The sequence below is a fragment of the Ornithodoros turicata genome, unplaced genomic scaffold (assembly GCF_037126465.1).
Source record: "Ornithodoros turicata isolate Travis unplaced genomic scaffold, ASM3712646v1 Chromosome49, whole genome shotgun sequence".
Taxonomy (NCBI): Eukaryota; Metazoa; Arthropoda; class Arachnida; order Ixodida; family Argasidae; genus Ornithodoros; species Ornithodoros turicata.
In genome coordinates, this window is record NW_026999379.1 from 712,663 (window position 1) to 732,555 (window position 19,893).

Genomic DNA, 19,893 nt, shown 5'->3' on the forward strand with positions numbered 1-19,893 from the left:
CTGGATTCCCATTTCAAATTCTCATCGTAGGATCCCAGACGGCTTTGATACCAGTTGCTTGCCTTTTTCTTGCCTTTTTGCCTTTTTTTTGCCTTTTTCTTTTGTTGTTAGTTGGTTGCCGTGTGTGAGTGTACTTCCGATGTTGTTGAACTTACCGACTGTTGCAACGGTTCCAGGAAAGCCAGCGGTTTCTTGAAACAAAGAAATACGTAAATATTAGACCTCCAAGTATATATAATTGACTTCATGGCCGATGGTTATGCTAAAGCATAACTTCCATGAAGGCTTTGATTACACGGGCCCTGTACTGCTGGCCTTTGCGAATCGCTTGATAACGTGTCTCTAACTGTAAAAGTAAGAGGCTGACGTGAATGCTGCAGACACGGTTGCATCTTACAAATCGCTTCTCATGTGCTACATGGTAAATATTAAATACGATATGTGAAACAATTCTTAAGTAATTATTTAATTCAGAGGCTGGCCAGCGAAGTCATCCATTACGACAGTCACATAAATTGCTTCTAACACTTTCACGCCCCTTGGGCTGAGTTGTGAGTGGATAAGGTGCACCTACTGATTGGATTTCTATGACCTATGCTATGCCCTAACTCTTCAGACACCTGAAACAACATCTCTAAGTGCTGCAACATGTGATCTGCTTTTTCTTTTGAGTCTGCATGGTGTGCAACCACACGGCTACTGGAACGTTCGCGTGCACATTTTGGTGCTACGGTGCCCATTAAAAACAAAATCCAGATGTTAGACATGAAATGCAGTAGATTGTAGCGTACTATACAACGCAGCATGCCATAGGAGAAAGACAGCATCTGGAAAGTGCACAGAACCCCACAAAAAGTTTAAAATGCGATTGGTACTTTGCTTGACGTCGCTCGTCCTGTTTGTCGACGGTGTTACACATTGATAAATCGTACGTAAGACTTGTTCCATAGCATTGTGCAGTTTCTCAAATACATAGCATGCTTTTTTCCTCCAAAAATAAAACGTTGTCGGCATGTTCTTGCTAAAACGACTTTCGCAGCGTCAATCTATTTCCTGAAAATAGTTGACCCTACACTGGACAAGCGCTGTAAATGGGATAACGCAGACGCGACTTGATACAAATTGTTCGAGCACAAAAAACACAAACGGCGAATTCCAGTCACAACATCGCACAGAGCTTCGTTCACGAAGGAGTTCGTACCTGCTGCACTGTACCTTTACTCATTGCGGAACCAGTGGAACATGGATGTCCGGAATCTTCAACCATAGATAGGTGAAGCCATGAAAAGGCGAAGCTGGAATCCACTGACAAGTACGAAGGCGCGTACATGTCGCAATGTCCATTCGAGTGCATCTATACCTCATCAACATGACTGTGGCCATGTGTGTTTCGGAATGACTTTTACATGGTACTGTACCGGACTAAGAGAATGAAGGTGCATTTCGGGGAGAGTTGGATGCGGGCTTTCAGAATATCACAACCGTTTCGACTATTTGGGATATCGGCATAGCTGACCTTTAAGGAGACGTGATAAAGATAAAGTGAATTCGCATCCTGCTGGCGTTAGCAATACAAAGAGGAAGGGTCTCGCATCACATAGACATAACAGTGGCCTATCTGAATGTGTCGTTAGAGGAAACTGTGGAAATATCTACGTGGAGCAAACTAGGAAATAAAAACCACGTTTGTCTTTCGAAGAAAACTCTGTATGACTTGTGTGTGTTACGACGACAATTTAACATCCGACTGGATGAATTTCTGAGCCAGGGACTAACGAGACCAAAAGCTGATCCTTGCGTTTATTTGAGCCGCGAGGAAGAAATTATCGTAGCAGTATATTTTGATGATATCCTCAATTTGACTTAACGCGAGGAGAAGGTCAAACCTTTCACAAGACACATCGGAAGGCAAGCCACGTTTTGTCTTCATAATAGGTAACCTGTAGTGCATGAAGCGACCGTAGCCGCGGGAACTGAAGTCGGTCAGGACATGGGGAACGACAACGCTCCCAAAGCTTTAATGGAACAGCAAGCGTCTCCAGCACGAGACACGGGACGTGCAGATTACTGTACAGAAGAAAAGGGACAAACTGGCCAACAGCCCGCTGGAAGCGACACATTGCCATAAACAAATATAACCTAACAAATTGCCCATGTTATGAACCTGGCACACTCAAAGAGATGCTACCACCGTGGCGATGGAACTTTAGTTTTATGTATTATGTCATTCCTTCTTTGACAGAAGAACGCAATGATCTGACGCTTGATCCAGAGGTTCACGTCGTCTTCGATTCGACATATGTGAAGCAGTACAACAACAATACGACTGATATTATCGTTTACTTTGGAGCCGCCCTGAATTCTGTGAGTAACTTGGAATGTGCTTCATAAACATTTTGCGCGAACACTAACGGAAACAGCTGTGCAGCCTGTATTGATGATTTAAGGAGCGTTTTAGCTGCGGTCAACCAAACGGCTACATTACATTTTAAAGTGCGAATTTGATCTCACAACAACGTGTTCAGTGGAGTGCAATGCGACTGAGTGTCATGATTCAGTGTGCTGAGTTATTTATGTTTCCCTTCTATTTTCAGATTAATCTGCGATATAAAACAATCGAGTCAATAAAAGTAAGAATCCGTGTCGTTGGGTTTACGTTTAATTCCCACGTAAGTTAACTTGGTCCTTGTCATAATATCCGTTTCCACGTAGAAGTGTGAAAAGCTAACGAAATGTGGTGTGTTTTCCTACCCAAAAATAGGTTCGCGATGAGCCATACATACTGCGAATCCGGAATACTAGGGTAGGCGACTTTAAGGCAACACTGTACAGCTTTGGGAACCATTACAGGGTCAAGGAGCCAGGGTTGTACGAGCAAGTGGATATGATGGCATTGATCACAGGGTGCGTATAGGCCGCTACGCCGCCAAAAACTGGGCAAATTTCTCGGCCATGACACGATACCGACCGACGCAAACGAAGGCCCTGCGAGAAATGTTTGGGACAGGGTCTCCCCACCGCAACTCATTGCGCAAGTAGCAGAGTCACGCGCTATATAGCTGTAACTCCTTTTTATTCAAGAATTTTAAAATTTTTAAACAAAGAGATGCTTTCCCAAATTAGCGTTATAGAAGATACCTTATACTAAGTCACGCGTGTTTATTTCAATCCGTTTCCGTGGCTCTACTTTTCACACGAGTGTGACGCGCGTTCATTTGGGGTGAGTTCAGGTACCATCGCTATTTTCGAAAAAATAGACTGCGGGACTCCGATGCGCCAAGCACAGCTGGAGTACTGAGCACGCGCAATGAGACCACTTACCGAGCAAACGCTTGCGTACCTAAGTCTCAAGCTGCCAAATTATCCCTGAATGTGATAGCCTATAGCAGCGATTTCGCGTGAAAATTTTCGGTGTTTAATCTCGTTTAACATGCAGTTTTACTAGAATATTAGCCCTATTAATACACCCAAACAAACAAACACACATACACGCAAAAAATTCCTAATACAAAACCATTTTTTGGCTGTTTAACGTGGAGTGAAACATAGCTATCGTCACGTCTACAAACTGTTTGACTGTTTGATTTGTGCAGGAGAGACCTGTGTGCCGTACAGAACAACAGGATCGTATGCAACGTGTACGGTGCGTGGTCATGTTTATTTATTATCATCTCTCTCTATACAGCACATGTTTCCTGTGACACCATGAATAGTACAGCTCGTCCAACCCTACCTTAAACACGTCCAGGGCCTTCGGAGCAAGAGGGGCGACACCCTAGCGGTACTCAGTGGAATTATGGGGTGAGAACGTTGAGGGTTGTCCTGCTAGCGTCACAGGGGTGCTCGTCTCGGCGCTTCGAACGGACGGTGACTCTTTTGTGGACAGCTGTTATCTACTCCCCGTTAGTCTGCTTTCGATATTTTTGCGGGCGATTGCGATCTCTTGCATCTGATTAACGATTAGCAGCTATGTCAAGAAAAATGTCACTGGTATGGGATTCAGTGGCATCACATTAGTTGTTATGAAAAAACGGAATTAAAGCAATGGGGCAATAATAAATGCGAATGCATGGCAGCTTTATTCAGTTGTTTAGAGCACTACATTACGCGCCATGTTGTATCACATGTTTACGATGGCTTTTCGACGTTCTGCATAGCTTTGTGTTGAAGGAACTCCTGTTGGGGACAAATGGAAACCTTTAGTGTCTTACGCATACATGAACATAAACACGGCAAGTGTTCCGTAAGAGCAGAAATAAAATGATACGACGGAGATGGAATAATGGATAGTGCTTGTGAAGGAAGTGATTAACGGATCGTTTACAGTTCATTGCCATTACATGCTGCTTCAAGAATAGAGGAAGTCTGTTATGCGCGTGAAATCATCTTGGTTTGTTGTGAATTGTTGCATCTGAATGCACGAAGCCTTTCCCATGCAATCAACAGAAAGAAAACGAGACTTTTGACGCAACTGATCGCTTCACAGCAATATCGGATGGCACAAGCTCGCGTAGTCACGCGTAGTCGTCTTGGATGGACGTTCAGTCTTAGATTCCCCCCCCCCCCCCCACTAACACAATCATACGGCTGGCCGAAATCGTCCTTAATGCTAATGCTTTTGAGTTTAATGGGGCTGTGTACAGGCAGAAATATGGTGGCCATGGGTACCAAAATGGGCCCGCCTTTTGCAAATCTTTTTATGGGTTTTGTTGAAGAACGTTTCTTCACTTACTAGGATAAGCCCAAACCTGAATTCTTCAGATGTTACATCGACGATATATTTGGTTTTGCAAGCATGCTATCTCTCACCGAGGTCCAGCAGTTTATAGATTCGTTTAACAACTTCCATCCTGCTTTGAGATTCACGCACGAAATTTCTCAGAAGGAGGTTAACTTTCTTGACCTTACTATATCAGCTGCGTCCTCCACGCTACAAACTACTATGTATTATAAAGAGACATATTCGCACAATTATCTCTCTTATTCTTCATGCCACCCACGGCATGTTAAAGACGCTATCCCCTTTTCCCAATTTCTACGGCTCCGTCGCATCTGGAGTGCTGATTCTGACTTCTTTGATCAGCTGACCAGAATGAAACGTTTGAACGTAAATGAACGTTTTTTCATTGCCCGCGAATATCCCTCACATCTTTGTGATAGAGCATCAGCCCGAGCAGCAGCCATCACCAGGTCTGCGGCTCTTAATCCTTCATCATCCAAAAAAAGGTCACACTTCCCCTTGTAGTTGGATTCCACCCTGCCATCCCTCCCTTAATGGGCCAAATCAAATCTGGTGCAGATGACCTCTTCACTTCTGAACACCTTTCTGCGAATATTATAGACGGCCCCTCAACTTGAGGTATCCTAGTGCATAGCCGCCTAAAGTCTGTCAATTCACAAAATGGAACTTTCCCTTGTCAGGGACCCCGTTGTCTCACAAGTACTCATGTGGGCCCGAACCACCAGCGCCTTAATAGTTCCAATGGCCGGGTACGATAATATGTCTGGTCGTTACACATGCAAAACCACTAACGTAGTCTACGCTATCTTCTGCTCTATCTGTCCCAACATTCTCTATATAAGTGAAACCGAACGAAAGCTTCATGAAAGGTTCCGGGAACATCGTCGACTCGTATATTTACAAATTTCTGGAGGTATCAGCAACCACCAGATAACCTTGGTTTCTAAACATTTCTCTAGTCTCGGCCACACTATTGATAACATTCGTGTTATTGTTCTCGGCTCCGGTTTCCATTCTGCAAACGCGCGAAAACGAGAAGAGAGTCGCCTGATACATTATCTGAACACTACCCATCCAACGGGCGAGAGCGAAAGACTGGGTCTAGGCTTCTAATCAACTGTCGACCGGTGTTACACATGCTGCCCTAGTTAACATGTTCACGTGCAGCCCCCTAGCGGGCTGGGCAGTATGTTTAACTTCCTCCGGCACTATTTTCCTGTTCCTCCTTTTTTCTGATGAAGAGCGTCCGCTCGAAACGTTAGGTATAGTTTTCCCCCCTCCTTTCCACTTTTTAAGTACATCAGTTCCGGTTGTTACTCCTCGCGTAGTTACTACGAGCAGACTGAAGCGATGTGTTCGTAAAAACCATGATGGCCCGTTCGAAGCAGAGCGCCAGGGCTCAGACGGGCACCCCCGTTACGCTAGTAGGACAGCCCTCAACGCTCTCCCCAGATAATTCCAGTTAGAGCCGCTAGGGTGCGGTCCCTCTTGCTCCGCAGGCCGGTGCAGTGTTCAAGGTAATGTTGGACAAAGGTCTACATATTGAAACATTCAGAGAAGGGATAACCTTATATTTCCTGTCCGCATCTTGTATAACGCCAGTGGAGCCTCTTTCACCCGAACCTAAAGACACCACGAAAATCGGTTCAATCGATGAGGATTCGCAATTAGTTCGGAAATGAGATATAGGATAATAAATACTGCCCTGCATTATTTACAGAAGCGCACAAGCTGTAAACGACTCTTGTGCACATATTGCTTACAAAAAGTGGAATAACGACAAACAAATTCTGGTTAATTTCTGAGCTGCAAAAAATGCGACAATCATTGTTTGCGACATCTCTCGAAGGCGCTTTTTTCTGAACCACGTTCTCCATGGCTGAGATGTTATGCAGAAGGAGTTCTTAACCTTCTTGTTAAAAGAAAAGAGTCGAACGACTTCAAACTTTTGTTGAAGCATCCGCTATATAACTTGTTGTTAGGGCTGGCTATTCCATCTCAAATCGAACAGTCCGGTACACTTGATGTCTCGAATGAACGGGAAAAAAATATATGTTGAAGCCATCGGTGAGTTAGGAGAAATAAACGCTTTCCGAATTCTCTGCGCTGCGCGGTTCGGGAAATAGGAGAGGAGGAAAAAACTGCCTCTCATAAGGCGACGTCGTCGCGAGCGGGTTTGAGCGTTCGCTACAAGGCCATTTCTTCTCGCATTATAGTAGTTTCTTGATCTGGCTTTGGACCACGTAGGGCACAATAGGATCCTTCGTTGGCAGTGCTGTACCGGTTTTTGTTTGTCTGTAAAAAAATATCAAAGTTGACTCAAAGTGCCGAGAAACACCATATTCACTGCAGCTTTGCGGACGATGTACAAAACGGATAAGACTGGGCTTTATGCCGTTTCATTTGCCATTCATAGGGCTATCGAATGATGTATAATTTGTTGCTCTGCTGTGTAAGGAACGTAAGCGATACTTCTTTTAGGAGCACCATACCACCGAAAAGTGACGAATTTCGGAAGCCTTTATCTAAAAAACCCCACCAAAAACTTGCCTCGAAAATTCTATATGTTGTAGGTAGTTCCTTAGACTATGCACAGAAGCAAAATCAAAATTCGGACTTGATCGGTAGGCGCACTGTGAATTTTTTGCCAGCCCTATACGCGGAGCGCATTCAAGCGGAGGAACCGCGTCCCGCGTGTTGCAAAATCGAATTTTCCAAGGGGACTTTCAACTTCTGTCTTCATATAAAAAGTAATTGCTGTCATTTGAAACCATTCTGTGGTTTCAAGGTGTCCTTTTTGAAGGTTCTGATCGTTTGCGTTCATAACAATGGTGTAATCGCTGAATCTAGATTGTGGAGCAACCAGATGTGCTCGCATTTTTTTTGCGGGATGTCACACATGCATTGCAAGTGCTGGGATCCCGGGAAGAACAGAATGGAATGATTTTACATGTTTGTAAGAGGCATATCTGTTCAGGGTTATTCTCAACAAGCATGTTTACTGTACGCATTATGGCAGGAGGGACGCAGTGACTTCCAGTATTCTTTGAAACATTTCCTTTCCTACGGCCCCATGACCTCGGACGGGGGAAATTGCACTGAGGAAAATGTTGTAGTGTCATACGCACACACTCAAGGCTAATTCATGGTGCCTTTTGTGAACCTTGCCGAAACAGCCCGACTGGCGCCGCTGTCCAATATGTTATTCGGTTCGACATGCTGCGACCATGGGAAGGTCCTGATCGAATTTACTCCCTGAAGACACCTTGCGCAAAGTTTCGCCTACACACAGAAGACGCTTCACTCACTTCTCGATTACAGAAGTGCATGGAGTGCCCTTATACAGAAAGTGCGACGACATCTGCATTACTGTAGTGTGTCGTCCTGGTATCACACCTACCTCCATGGCCTCTTCGTTGTACAGTGCTGATCGTGTGGATTTCGCTGACTACTACCTCATACACAAGAAAAAAGTGCTATAGACAAAGGATTTTCGCTTTGCTTCGGAGATCGGCGTAGCTGCCATGAAGACTGTGGTTCCAGCAGATCAAGCCGAAGGCGTAACAGAAATGGGCCAGCTATGCAGAAGCTGCTTCAAGTACTTCACAGCAAAGGTGGCTGAATCACAACACGCAGCAATGTTGCCCACATTTGAAAGAAAATCTCACAAGAACCTGCCATCAAAAGTAACATTAAGGAAAGTGGCTTCCACAACGGCCTAAAGCAGTTCATGACACGAGCACTCTCATCCACCCGGAATGCTCTGCATAACTTACGTTACCTTCTTACCTTCGTCACCTTGTCTTCTTCGCTGTCAAGTTCTTGTTATTCTGTGTACTCTAAATATGCTTCGATATGATCACCGTGGACAAATATACCTCTTATAAAGACGTAAAAGTATTCTAAAGCATTCTGTTCTTCACGGGCTCCCCTCCTGTCTGTGCCTTATTGTGCTATAAAAATTAGTGCTCAAAAGATTAAAAAAGTCACAATATAACTGCATCATCATACACTCGTTGAAACAAAATCGCGTTCTGTCACGAAAGGTTAGGGTAACATCTGCCAGTAATGGGCGCCAGAACACCAGCTGTACGACGCCCCACATCCTCCTCATCACCATCAGAACATTGTTGACGGGAAGTGAGGTTGCGTATGATTGAAGCTGCCATTGAGAATGTCGTGAGGTACGTAGCCTACAGCGACGTAACTACAGGGCTATGGAGCATAAAAAGAGGGGGGGGGGGGTACTGCAAGGGCGCGTACTGCAGGAATTTTGCGATGCGTACCTGATAGAAACCAATGATAATGATCGTATGTTGTCTTGACTTGTACATCCATCTTGCCATAGACGGGACATGTCACCTTGACTCTTGCCGATAGGGTACCCATGTGTGCGAGCAATGAGGTATAGACAAGAGTAGAAGAGTAGAGGTCTGTGAGTTGCGAAACGAAGACGAGGTCTGGAGGGGAGTGGGTGGCAAATGACGTGGAGAGCAGCAGTGGCGAGAGAGGAAACTTACCAGATGAGGTAGGCGGGCTCTATCCTGTCGATACCGATGTTCTCATGTCGACCGGAAATGACCATGGTGAAATGCTTTGCGTGTCGGGACATGACTGGAAAAGGGCCGTCCTAGGGCTGCTGAAGAGGACGGCGCACGGCGTCATGTCGGATGAAAACGTGGGTGGCTGATTCCACCCATGATGCCTGGTGACGTATGCACTGGCGTCGTCGGGCGCAACAGGGGAACATATGAGACAAAGAACTGCCCGGTGACGCGGCGTGAAGTGCCATATCTAGCTCAGCAGCAGAATACACCATGTCTTGCTTGTAGGCTGTTCTAATGCCAAGGAGAATAAGCGGAACGCGGTCGCACCAGTGAGTAGGATCTTCCGAAGTCCGCAATGCAGCTTTCAATTGACGTCGGAATCGCTCTATCATTCCATTGGCTTGAGAATGATATGCAGTTGTTTGGATTTGTTCCGTGCTAATGGCTGCACAGATGTGGCGAAACAGCTGGGATGCGAATTAGCGGCTCGATCTGTGGTGATAGTTTCTGGCGGTCCAAAACGGGCGATCCAAACTTCGAGAAACACACGGGCTACCCTCTCAGCACAGGCAGAGGGCACACTTCAGTCCACTGAGTGAAACGATCAATGCACGTGAGCACGCAGATGATGTTGCGGGAAGGGGGGAGTGGTCCGACGATGTCGCTGTGGAATTATGTATCTTATGTATCCACGTTATGTATCTACTTTGGCTGATATGCATGATACACACACTATGGAACCAAAGCTGCGGACTTTAAGCCACACTAAAAATTGCTGGAATATCATGGTGGGTGGAGCAAATGGTGTCAATGGTGCGACAGTGTGGCGAGTTATCTCCGAGGGCTGGCAGGGTATGCACGTCTTGTGCCAACGTCGAATGTCGACGTGCATACTCGGCCATACTTGACTGGATGTAATGAGACGTTGCGTGGCACACACTAATTTTTTTTACACCTGTGTTAGTGTAAGAGAGGTGTATTTTGAAATATACACCCAGATCATACTCTTATTACACCCTTTCGAGGCTGATCCTCTCATACGTGGGTGTGAATTGGGTGCACATCTACATTGGTGTGTTAAAGGTGTACTAAGGGCGTAATAAGTTTGCGATGGTTTAGGGGCGTTTTGCGTTATTGTGAACATTTCATGGAATATAAATGGCGTGTACTCTGAGTCTTAATTTTCCGTCATACCAAAACAAGTAAGAAACACAAACGTTATCTTGATGGTGAGTTGATACACCAAGCAATTCCTCGATTCAGTGTTTTTTTTTTTTTTGTGTATAATCAAATTAAACTTGGACATCTTATCCTTGGTTTTGACTGGAATGGGAGCAGGGCTATCGAATTTGCAGACGCTCGCAAGACAGGCAATGTATATAGTGTCTGTTTTGCTCTTAGAAGGGAAATGCCTTTGTAAGTGAGCTTGGTTCGTCATCACATTTATGTGATGTTTCGAATTTATCTCTAAGCGCGTCTAAATGTAAGCGCGTATATCCTTATCCGTATATCATATTGGTCCAATATGGCACCAGTTCGTAATTGCTATATTGGGAGCACACAATGCATTACATGTTCACGTTATGTATCTACTTTGGCTGATATGCATGATACACACACTATGGAACCAAAGCTGCGGACTTTACGCCACACTAAAAATTGAATCAGTCTCAGTTATATGGCATCGTCCAATCACCAGTGTAGACCAATAAGCAGCACACTCGCTAAGTAGATGTTACAACCTTTCAGAGGTGTGTATGTGTGAGTGTGTTGTGAAATACACCCTCAGAGGTAGGTGTATTTCATTACACCTAAAAATTTTTACACTCAAAAGGGTGTGAGTTATGGTACACCCACCTTACACTGAAAATGGTGTAAAAAAGTTTAGTGTGCACGCATTCCAGGATGACACAAGTTACGCAGCTAGTGTAATACGGTGGGTCTTTAAGCCATGGGCAAGAAAGGACGAAGTGTACCGGTGGAAACGACGCATATAATGGGTATGCTCGTACCAGCTGGGATGAGCTCTTGGAGCACATGGGAGGACTGGGTGGTGGTGATATGGTGGAGCTCTTCGTCGGCGCAGCGTCTTGGGCAGCGGCGAGGTCGCCGGGGTCGAAATTGCTGACATTCGATGAGCGTGACGCCAGAAGCTTCCTGAGAGTCGGATAAGACAAATTGTCAGCAACCGCGTTCTTGTATCCCGAAATCTATTGAACACGTCGTGAACTGGCTGATAAAACTGAGGTGACGCAATTCACCGGGAGAGTGGTTCTGCGAAGCAGCATGAATGGCGTGGATGAAGGTTTATGGTCTGTGAAGACCGTGAAAGGGCGACCTTCAAGGAAACGACTGAAGTGGCGGTTAGCGAGGTACATGGCAAGTAATTCACGTCCAAAAGGGCTCTAACATGTTTTGGCAGCAGACAACTTGCATGAAAACAAACCCAGAGGAGTGTATGTATTCTCCGATGTGCGCTGATGGAGAGCTACACCAACAGCAGTACCTGAATCATCCGTCACGAGGAAGAGTGGCGCGTCCGGTATCGGATGAGCGAGGAGCGTTGCTTGTGCGATATGGCTATGTATATGTCTGTGAGGGCAGCTGTGGGGTAAGGCTTCGAAAACAGAGGATGGGGTATAATTGCGGACAGGCCAGGATGTTCTTTAATAGCACCAACGTGTGAGCGCAACGACGGATAATTCACCTGAAGAAATTTACGAGGCCGAGGAATTCCCGGAATTTTCCGCGGGGAACGGGCTGGGGAAAGTCATGGAGGCCTTTGGAAGGGAGAACCGTTATGCCGTTGCCGTCCATGATGTGTCCAAGGAACTGCAGCCTCCTAACGGCTAACTCGCATTTTGAGGCATTGACAACGACGCCAAGTTCACGTTGTCGTTGAAAAAGTTGGCGTAGGCGGTCCTCGTGTGAATAAGCCGTCAAGCATAAGCATGCCGTGCAGCAGTAAGCATGCCAAGAGTGAATAAGCCGTCGAAAGGTCTGCGCAGCATTCCTGAAGCTGAACGGCACACAGGTGAATTCGAACAGGCCGAAAGGTGTGATGATGGCCGTCTTTGGAATGCTGGCTGGCTGGCTGCGTCGAGTGGAATCTTTTGATAAGCTTTGGAAAAGTCGACTTTTCAGAAATCGTTGGCTCCTAGGAGATGCAATATCATGGATGTGGGGAATGCTGCTACCCCAGTCAGGGACGGTGTTTCAGAGCACGATAATCGCCACATGGCCTCTCCAGGCTCTTTGTTTGGGACGATGTGCAATTGCGAAGCCCATCATTCACTTCCACAGTGCCTATCTTCAGCATGTACTGGAATTCCTTTCGAGCAATGGCAAGGCGATCAGGTGGTAATCGTCGGGCGCGGGCGTGCACAGGTGGACCAACAGTGAGGAGGCTGTGAGCTGTTGGATGGGAGCTTCATGGTTGAGGGGTTGAGTGAACTAAAAAAAGTCCTTGACGAGAAAGATGACGAGGCAGGGCTGGTACCAGCAGTATGTACCAGCAGGCTGCGGTCGACGAGGGACAGACTCGAGGGGTTGAGTAGATCCGAGGGGTTGGACGGCGGTAATGAAGTGGACTCGAAGAACGGGGGCGGGCACGAGTGACGATGGCGCCCAGCAGCTGAGTAAGGTTGTTGGTAGAAGCAGGAAGCTTATGTACGCTCGCAGGGAGTGCGGAGACATTGGCAAAGATAGGGTCAGCATGAGGGGGTAAGGGCCCGTACCGTGTCATCGCATGCTGCTTAGTCGTGACAGCTGGAGGAAACGAGGTAGTCTGAACAATCAATGGAGGACCGGCACGAGCCGAAAGGTCCACAATGTTATCGGCAAGACGAGCCTGCTCTTCGAGAGTGACGTTACCAGCAGCTGCCAGGAAAACCTGAACCTGCGTTGGCAGATACTGCAGGAAAAACTGCGTCAGAAGCGGAGTGTCAGCAGTATTATTGCCCAGTAGTAGTTGTGTTCGTTTCCGGTCCCCGAGGTGTTCGTCATGAAGCTGCTATTGCAATCGGCGTTGTTCCGACGTCGAGGTGCGGCGGATAAGTTCTTGCTTCAATACGTCGTAAGATCGTTCCGGAGGTGGAGAAAGGATTAAGTCACCAATTTCAAGTGCCACTTCCGGGTGTACGGCGGCAAGAACGTGACCAAATTTAATGGTCGGTGATGTGCAGTGCCTCATTATGCTTCAACTTGTACGAATCAAAGCAGAGGATCGGTGGCCCAGAAAAATGGCAGGTACAGATGAACGGTGAGAGATGACGATGACACATGGTAGGTGACGAACGGAGTCTGACGTACCCTATCTGAAACGTCTGTGGAACGGGCGGGAGCCCGAGTTCCGATGCGATGAAGATGAGGCTTCCACACCTTCATGCGCCTTTTGGTCTTCCTTGCATAAACCTCTGCACTTTTTGTGACATATAAGTTGAAGCATTACTTGTGTACCTGTTCCAGATGAAGTTTCATTTCGCAAGCCTCGCGATAAAGTAGAATGCCCTGTTTTTTTTTCTTCTTTTTTTTCGGCAAATGATATTTGTTTCTTGAGACACTGGTTCACAACACCCAGACGTCCTCAAGTCATTTGCTACTTGCATTGCGGGGTCGATAATAGAGAGTTTTAGTAGATCGTACGCTATCGTGGTTGGGTACGTAGGGGATAGCGTTGATGGTTCTGCGCACGCCCACAACAGCAAGAGAGCTTCGCGCAATGCGCAGAACCACCAACGCTATCACATACGTACGCAAAGGCAACAGCGTACGATGTACTAAAACTCTCTATTGCCTTAAAATAGATATACGGTTGAATTCTCTCGTGAATTAGGCCAACGAGGACATACGAGGTGTATAAATAAAATCATGAGACTAGTAGCGTAGCTTTCGATCTGGCAAAACTGGTGACCTCAGGTTTGGAGAGAAGGTAGGTTAAGATGTGATGCGCCGCTAGTACAAGTTTGAACTCAATTGAGTCATTTGGTTGTCTGTAGGAATTTTTTTTTGTAAACCGTTTTTTTCCAGTGCGTTCTGAAATTGAGTAGCATAAATTTCGAGCGACCTTGTGCGATCAAGTTTTCCTTGAGACTTGGGAACCGTGGGACAGAAACTTTTACAAAGCTTCAGCAGGGCTATGGAGACAATGTTTTGTCAATGGCCCAGGTTATCAGGTGGTTTAAGGCATTTTCTGAAGGACACAACAGATTGAAGATGGACCTCGCAGCCGAAGGCCATCAATTACAAAAATTGACGAAAACGTTTTCAGAATCCTGGATTTTGTGACCGTCGCTTGACAGAAAGAATGATCGGGGAACACTCACACCATGAGGTTTTGACCACTGAATTGGGGATGAGGAAAATCTGCGGGAAATCGTTCTGAGAAACCTTTTCACACTGCATTTTCAATTCATGAGTTTTTGGCAATTAAGAACATCCCTGTAGTTCCTCAGCCCCTTATTCTCTCGACTTGAGTCCTTGTGACGTTTTGGAAAAATTACCTCACAGGGCGTCATTTTGGGACGCTAGAAAACGTTAAAACGTTCGTGACCGACCAGCTGAGGGCTATTGCCAGAATCCGAGTTCCAGCATGGCTATAAAGAGCGGAAAGATAGCCCCTATCGCTTAGTGGCTTCCCAAGGCAATGACTTCGAAGGAGACAATGTAAAATTGCAATTTTAATTGAATAAAAACTCCGTCTATAATAAAAAAAATCCGTCTCATTACTTTATTTACACGCCACGTACGTAAGGATTGCTTCCTATGAAAGGAAGCTTGTAGACTGAGTCTCGAATGTTTATTTCGATACTTTTGTAGTTTGGTAATGTTTACGTGGGGCCAACTTTCAGATGTGTTAACACCAGATTAAAAGAGCATTTTCCTAATGTTTCCAATAAATATAGCACGCCAGGGAAATCACTTCAGAACGTGTGAAGCTTGTGAATCAATGTTTTCAGGCACCATGGAAGAATCCTAAAAAAAAAAAAATTCTAATATCTCTAACGAATTCCTGGACGCCAACGAATTCACCTTGTGGGATATCAACCGAGCGTTGGTTAAAACACGGCCATTTCCGCGTATCGCTTCGCCCGGGCAGGCGGGTGGATACGTAGTATAATTCTATTTTTTGAGAAAACTCACGTGACCTCTAGCGTCGGGCCAATCGTTGGGCGGCCGTTGAGTAGCTGTTTTCTTTCCTTTGTTTTTTGTCTCCCTGCGTGGTATGTGACGCTGGCGAGGCTTTCCCTTTCTCATCTATCTCTCCCTCTCCCCCGTTCCGCCGCTTTGGCGGTTCTGGGTGGTTGTGGATGGAGCAGTCGCGTGCCGAGTTTGCGCCAAGCGCAAGGCAGATCAGTAGCTCCCCCCACCCTCCAACCTCCCGTTGCAGGCAGAAACCCTGTAAACAAAGACGACTAAATGCTTATTTGCACTGCTGAGATCGTGCATTCAATTTTTTTTTTCATTTCCAGTTTGACTGTGCAACCAACCTGCTAGGGACCAGAGCCGTATATAGAGAGAGTTTGGCCATCTTTTGAGCTTTTGCCGCTTCACAGGAGGAGCCTGTATTGACGTCAGAGTCGCCGTTGCACCACCCAAAAAGCCTCAATCGAAGCGAAATCCGCTTATCAGCCAGCAGATAGGCGTCATTTTGACGCAGTCCACCGGCTAGTCCACATGTGCTATTGTCGCGCTCAATACAATCTACCGCAATCGCCGGCTTATGACCTACAGGCGCCTATGTTAAAAGGAGATTCCGCACCACAAACGTGTTGAGGTAACAGTGAGACATCAATCCGTACCGTGAGATATTTGCAGTGAATACAATCTCTCATCCTCAAGTGGCACAGATAATTAGAAAAGGAATATTTTTCTTCGAGTGATTAGGCGCTCCTCCACGGAAAAGCAGTCCATCAACACTGGGCTTCACCTCACCGGTATTCCTCGTGTACGGCTTTCGTGTAGGTTTTGCTTTTACCGCTGGCAAATATTTTAGAGCGAAATCAAAGAAGCAAACGACTGATAATCCATGCGACACGAAGAAGTTACAAAACACGTGCCCGAAAAACAGCCGGTGGCCCGCACGAGACTGCCGGTGACGTCAGTCATGGTACAGGAGGTAGTAGAGGTAACCTTCAGAAGTTTCGGTTTCGTTTTGAGCTTACTAGTTTTTTTGGCAACTACCGGGTCCCCGATCGCCAAACCACTTATACTTCTCAGTCTGGAAGAATGTACCGAACTTCTTTACACGGCTATTATATTAGATTTGGATTGTCCCGGAGTCTCCCTTTAAGGGGGGGGGGGATTTGTTACCAAACTGATGATTCAAGAACGAAGGGTTCTCGAAGGACGCGACACGCACGTGTCTTCCCCATTGTATGGTGAACTGCGCTCTGCATCAAGATGGCGTCGGCGACTGGTTGACAACTGGACAACACTAGAGCACATTGCGAGAGGTCATTCAGCCGTGACGTCGCATGACGCGGTACAAGTTAGGCTCCTCTTAATGGCCAAACTCTCTCTAAACGGCTCCGTCAGGGACTGCCGTTGGGCGCCCTTTTTGGAAAGGGCGCCCGCTGCGGCTGCCCCTCTCGCACCCCCGCCGCTACGGCTGTGGATTATCGTCCGCGTCGATGAAATAAATAAAAAAAAACGCGGAAGCGCTGGCTGTTTCTGTCACACAAAGTGTCTTTATTTGTATGAATAGGTATTTCCAAGCCACAAAGATGCAGTCTGCTGTAGCTGCACCAAACACGATCATGACATGCACATTGTTTCTGAAGTTCGAATGATATGCCGAAGCAACTCTGCGTTCGTTGGTATCTGATGTCTCACGTGGAAGATTTCACAGTTGAACAACAGTGCATTGACTACACAGGAGCACACATTCACAGATGCAGCATGACAGAGAACATGTCTATATCGCTTTGCTGCTTGAGCAGGCGTCTGGTTCACCCGTCACAGAGGAACTTGTGCAGCTGGTATGCCGAAAGATGAGATGCCTCAACCGCTCAGAGTGGCTTCTCTTTCCTGAAGCAGATATCCCTTGAATACTTACCTGAGCAAGAAAGATCAGAATAGAAATCAGAAACGTGAAAACCAAAAATTCTACGTGCCGAAATCATGCGTATATGCCACAGGTGTGGTGCTATGCTATGCTAAGCAGAAGAATGGAGTAGGAACTGAGGCATCGAGTAGGTAATGGAAAAACAAAATTTTTTGTCCTTCTTGAATCGTTGTCGAAACAAGGAAGCAAAGCAGACCTATAAAACAGATAGGGCGCAGACTAACTGGTGCATGATGATGAAGGAACGAATAACCGAGAGACACCAGGCCATCCTTTATCCCTCCCCCTCCCCTCCGGGAGTTGTTAGGTATTTAGGAGGCTTGGTGTTATTGAATCATTACTGTGTCTGAGAACTCTTCTGCTTGTCTTCGTGTCCCGTGTCTCTCGGTTATTCGTTCCTTCATCAAAGCAGACCTGCCTTCCAGTTATCTATCATTGAATTGACTTGCAGAAGTATCCACGGGGCCTCGAGTTTTTCAGAGTCAATATTGACACCATGTTATGGGAAGGGCACTAAAAATCATCCAACCGGTACTGGCATGGATGCTTTGCTGGCGTCCCTGCTGCTCCTACCATATTTCAAAATTTCACGCCTAGTTGCTCCGGCATCACCGACACCAGTGGAGTGCAGCTGTAGCTACCACAGTTTCGCCAGGCTCCAACATCTCCCCATAGAGCCCATAGTTTGAGATAATTCACACAACACTGGGCACGCGACCAATCAGAGTGCAACGTTGTAGAAATTACGCAATGCCGGTCGGCCAATCAGGATCCTTAACTTTGGCTGAGCTTTCGGCCGGTTCTGGCTACCACCGACTTCTACCGGATTTTACGCCTACCGCCGTTACCCGATATTCAAAATAACTGAAGCTTCTTTTGGCTAAAAGAAATATTAATTTGACACAAAGCACTGAGTCAAATATCTAATACATGGGTGCACTGTGAATACAATGTCCACTGCGTTGTTGACGCACTGTAACTAAGTTCGAACTTGAAGCAAAACGAACAGCCTTCGAAATCCGACACGGCCCGAGCGTGTTCTTCACTCTCCAACCGCTCCAACTCACAAAGCATTCCAGTTCCGGAGTTGATAGACTGTTCGTGGGATAATAGTCGTGTCCAGCAACAGCACAACACACGTTGAATCACATCGACGCATGAATAAACCAGCGAACACTTCTACAAACTGTTCTGCCGATTGACATGACTGAAACACGGAACACAAGAGGACGCCGTGCCGGCCGATTTTATGATGGGCATCTTCTTTCGTTGCTTGCAGAGCAGAAGGCACCTGTGTGGCACGTAATCGTAATCCTGTCTTTGTCGTTAGCCCTCAAAATCCAACGGCGCAAGAACGCGTTCTTCACTCTCCAACCGCTCCAATCCATGAACCATTCCAGCAGTTGATAAACTGTACGTGGGGTAATAGTCGTGTCCAGCAACAGCACAACACGCGTAGAATCACAAACTGTTCTGCCGATTGACATCACCGAAACACAGAACACAAGACGACGGACGCCGTGCCAGCCGATGCGAGCTATTTCGAAACTATGCTGAAACTGTTGAAACTGCCTCCGGGACGCTGCACGCACATGCGCGCGAAGAAAATGCGATTTGAAAACATTGTCGACCAATCGGAGCGCGCGCGCAGTCTCGGCCAATGAGCTTGCGACGTTGTAGATTGGCGTAGTGGTACATACTCTACAGCCGCATCCTCGGTTACCTGAGGAGGATTGGTTTCGCCACGAAAACCACCGCCCCCCTTGGCCACGTGATCATCCGTAGCGAATCGCGAAGAGCGGGCGGGAAAATGGCGCCAAAAAGCGCGCGCTGACTTGCGCTCGAACTGCGCATGCGCTCTGTGTGCCCTCCTCTATACCCTCTCATTCGGATGCTCCCTCCCCCCTCTGTTCCCGGCGCTTCGCCAGGCCATCTGCTAATATGATTGGGAAGCAGAAAATGAAAATCCAGAAAACGAAGGAATGCACATGTACAAATTGTTGACACGGTAAACATATAAACAAGAAGCAACATTTGTATCTACACTATTATTACAGAATACTGCAGAATAAATAAATGAAGAATAAATACTGCAGAACAACAAAAACCGTGACTATCATATTATACAATCTTTAAGGGAACGTTTTCGGTTTGGAGAAAATAGATTTTATTATACACATACAGAGCACGTAATGAAGCGCAGGACCCATTCGCTTCATCCCAGCATAACTGTCGATTTTTCAGGTGACAGCGGCTACATACTTATGAATCGCAGGGCCACGAACAGCTGTCGATATCTGAATGAAAAAAAAGAACGTGTTAACGATATGGTAAAGCAGAGCAGAGTACTACAGAGAGTATTACAGTATACTGCAGAATAAATAAATAAAGAATAAATACTGCAGAACAGCAAAAACCGTGACTATGATATTATACAATCTTTAAGGGAACCTATTCGGTTTGGAGAAAATAGGTTTTATTATACACATACAGAGCATGTAATGAAGCGCAGGAACCATTCGCTTCATCCCAGCATAACT

At 46.3% G+C, this 19,893-nt stretch overlaps 1 protein-coding gene across 2 annotated transcripts in view; it reads left to right on the forward strand.

The window, feature by feature from the left end:
• Nucleotides 1-19,893, forward strand: part of LOC135374247 (venom metalloproteinase antarease TserMP_A-like) — a 166,985-nt gene that overhangs the window by 72,295 nt on the left and 74,797 nt on the right. Inside the window, exons 6-9 of one of the 2 annotated variants that reach the window (XM_064607246.1) lie at nt 2,243-2,364; nt 2,595-2,669; nt 2,762-2,904; nt 3,594-3,643. In XM_064607246.1, the coding sequence (XP_064463316.1) occupies nt 2,243-2,364; nt 2,595-2,669; nt 2,762-2,904; nt 3,594-3,643 (390 nt within the window). The remainder of the gene's footprint in view (nt 1-2,242; nt 2,365-2,594; nt 2,670-2,761; nt 2,905-3,593; nt 3,644-19,893) is intronic. The other variant, XM_064607247.1, reaches the window with a different exon arrangement.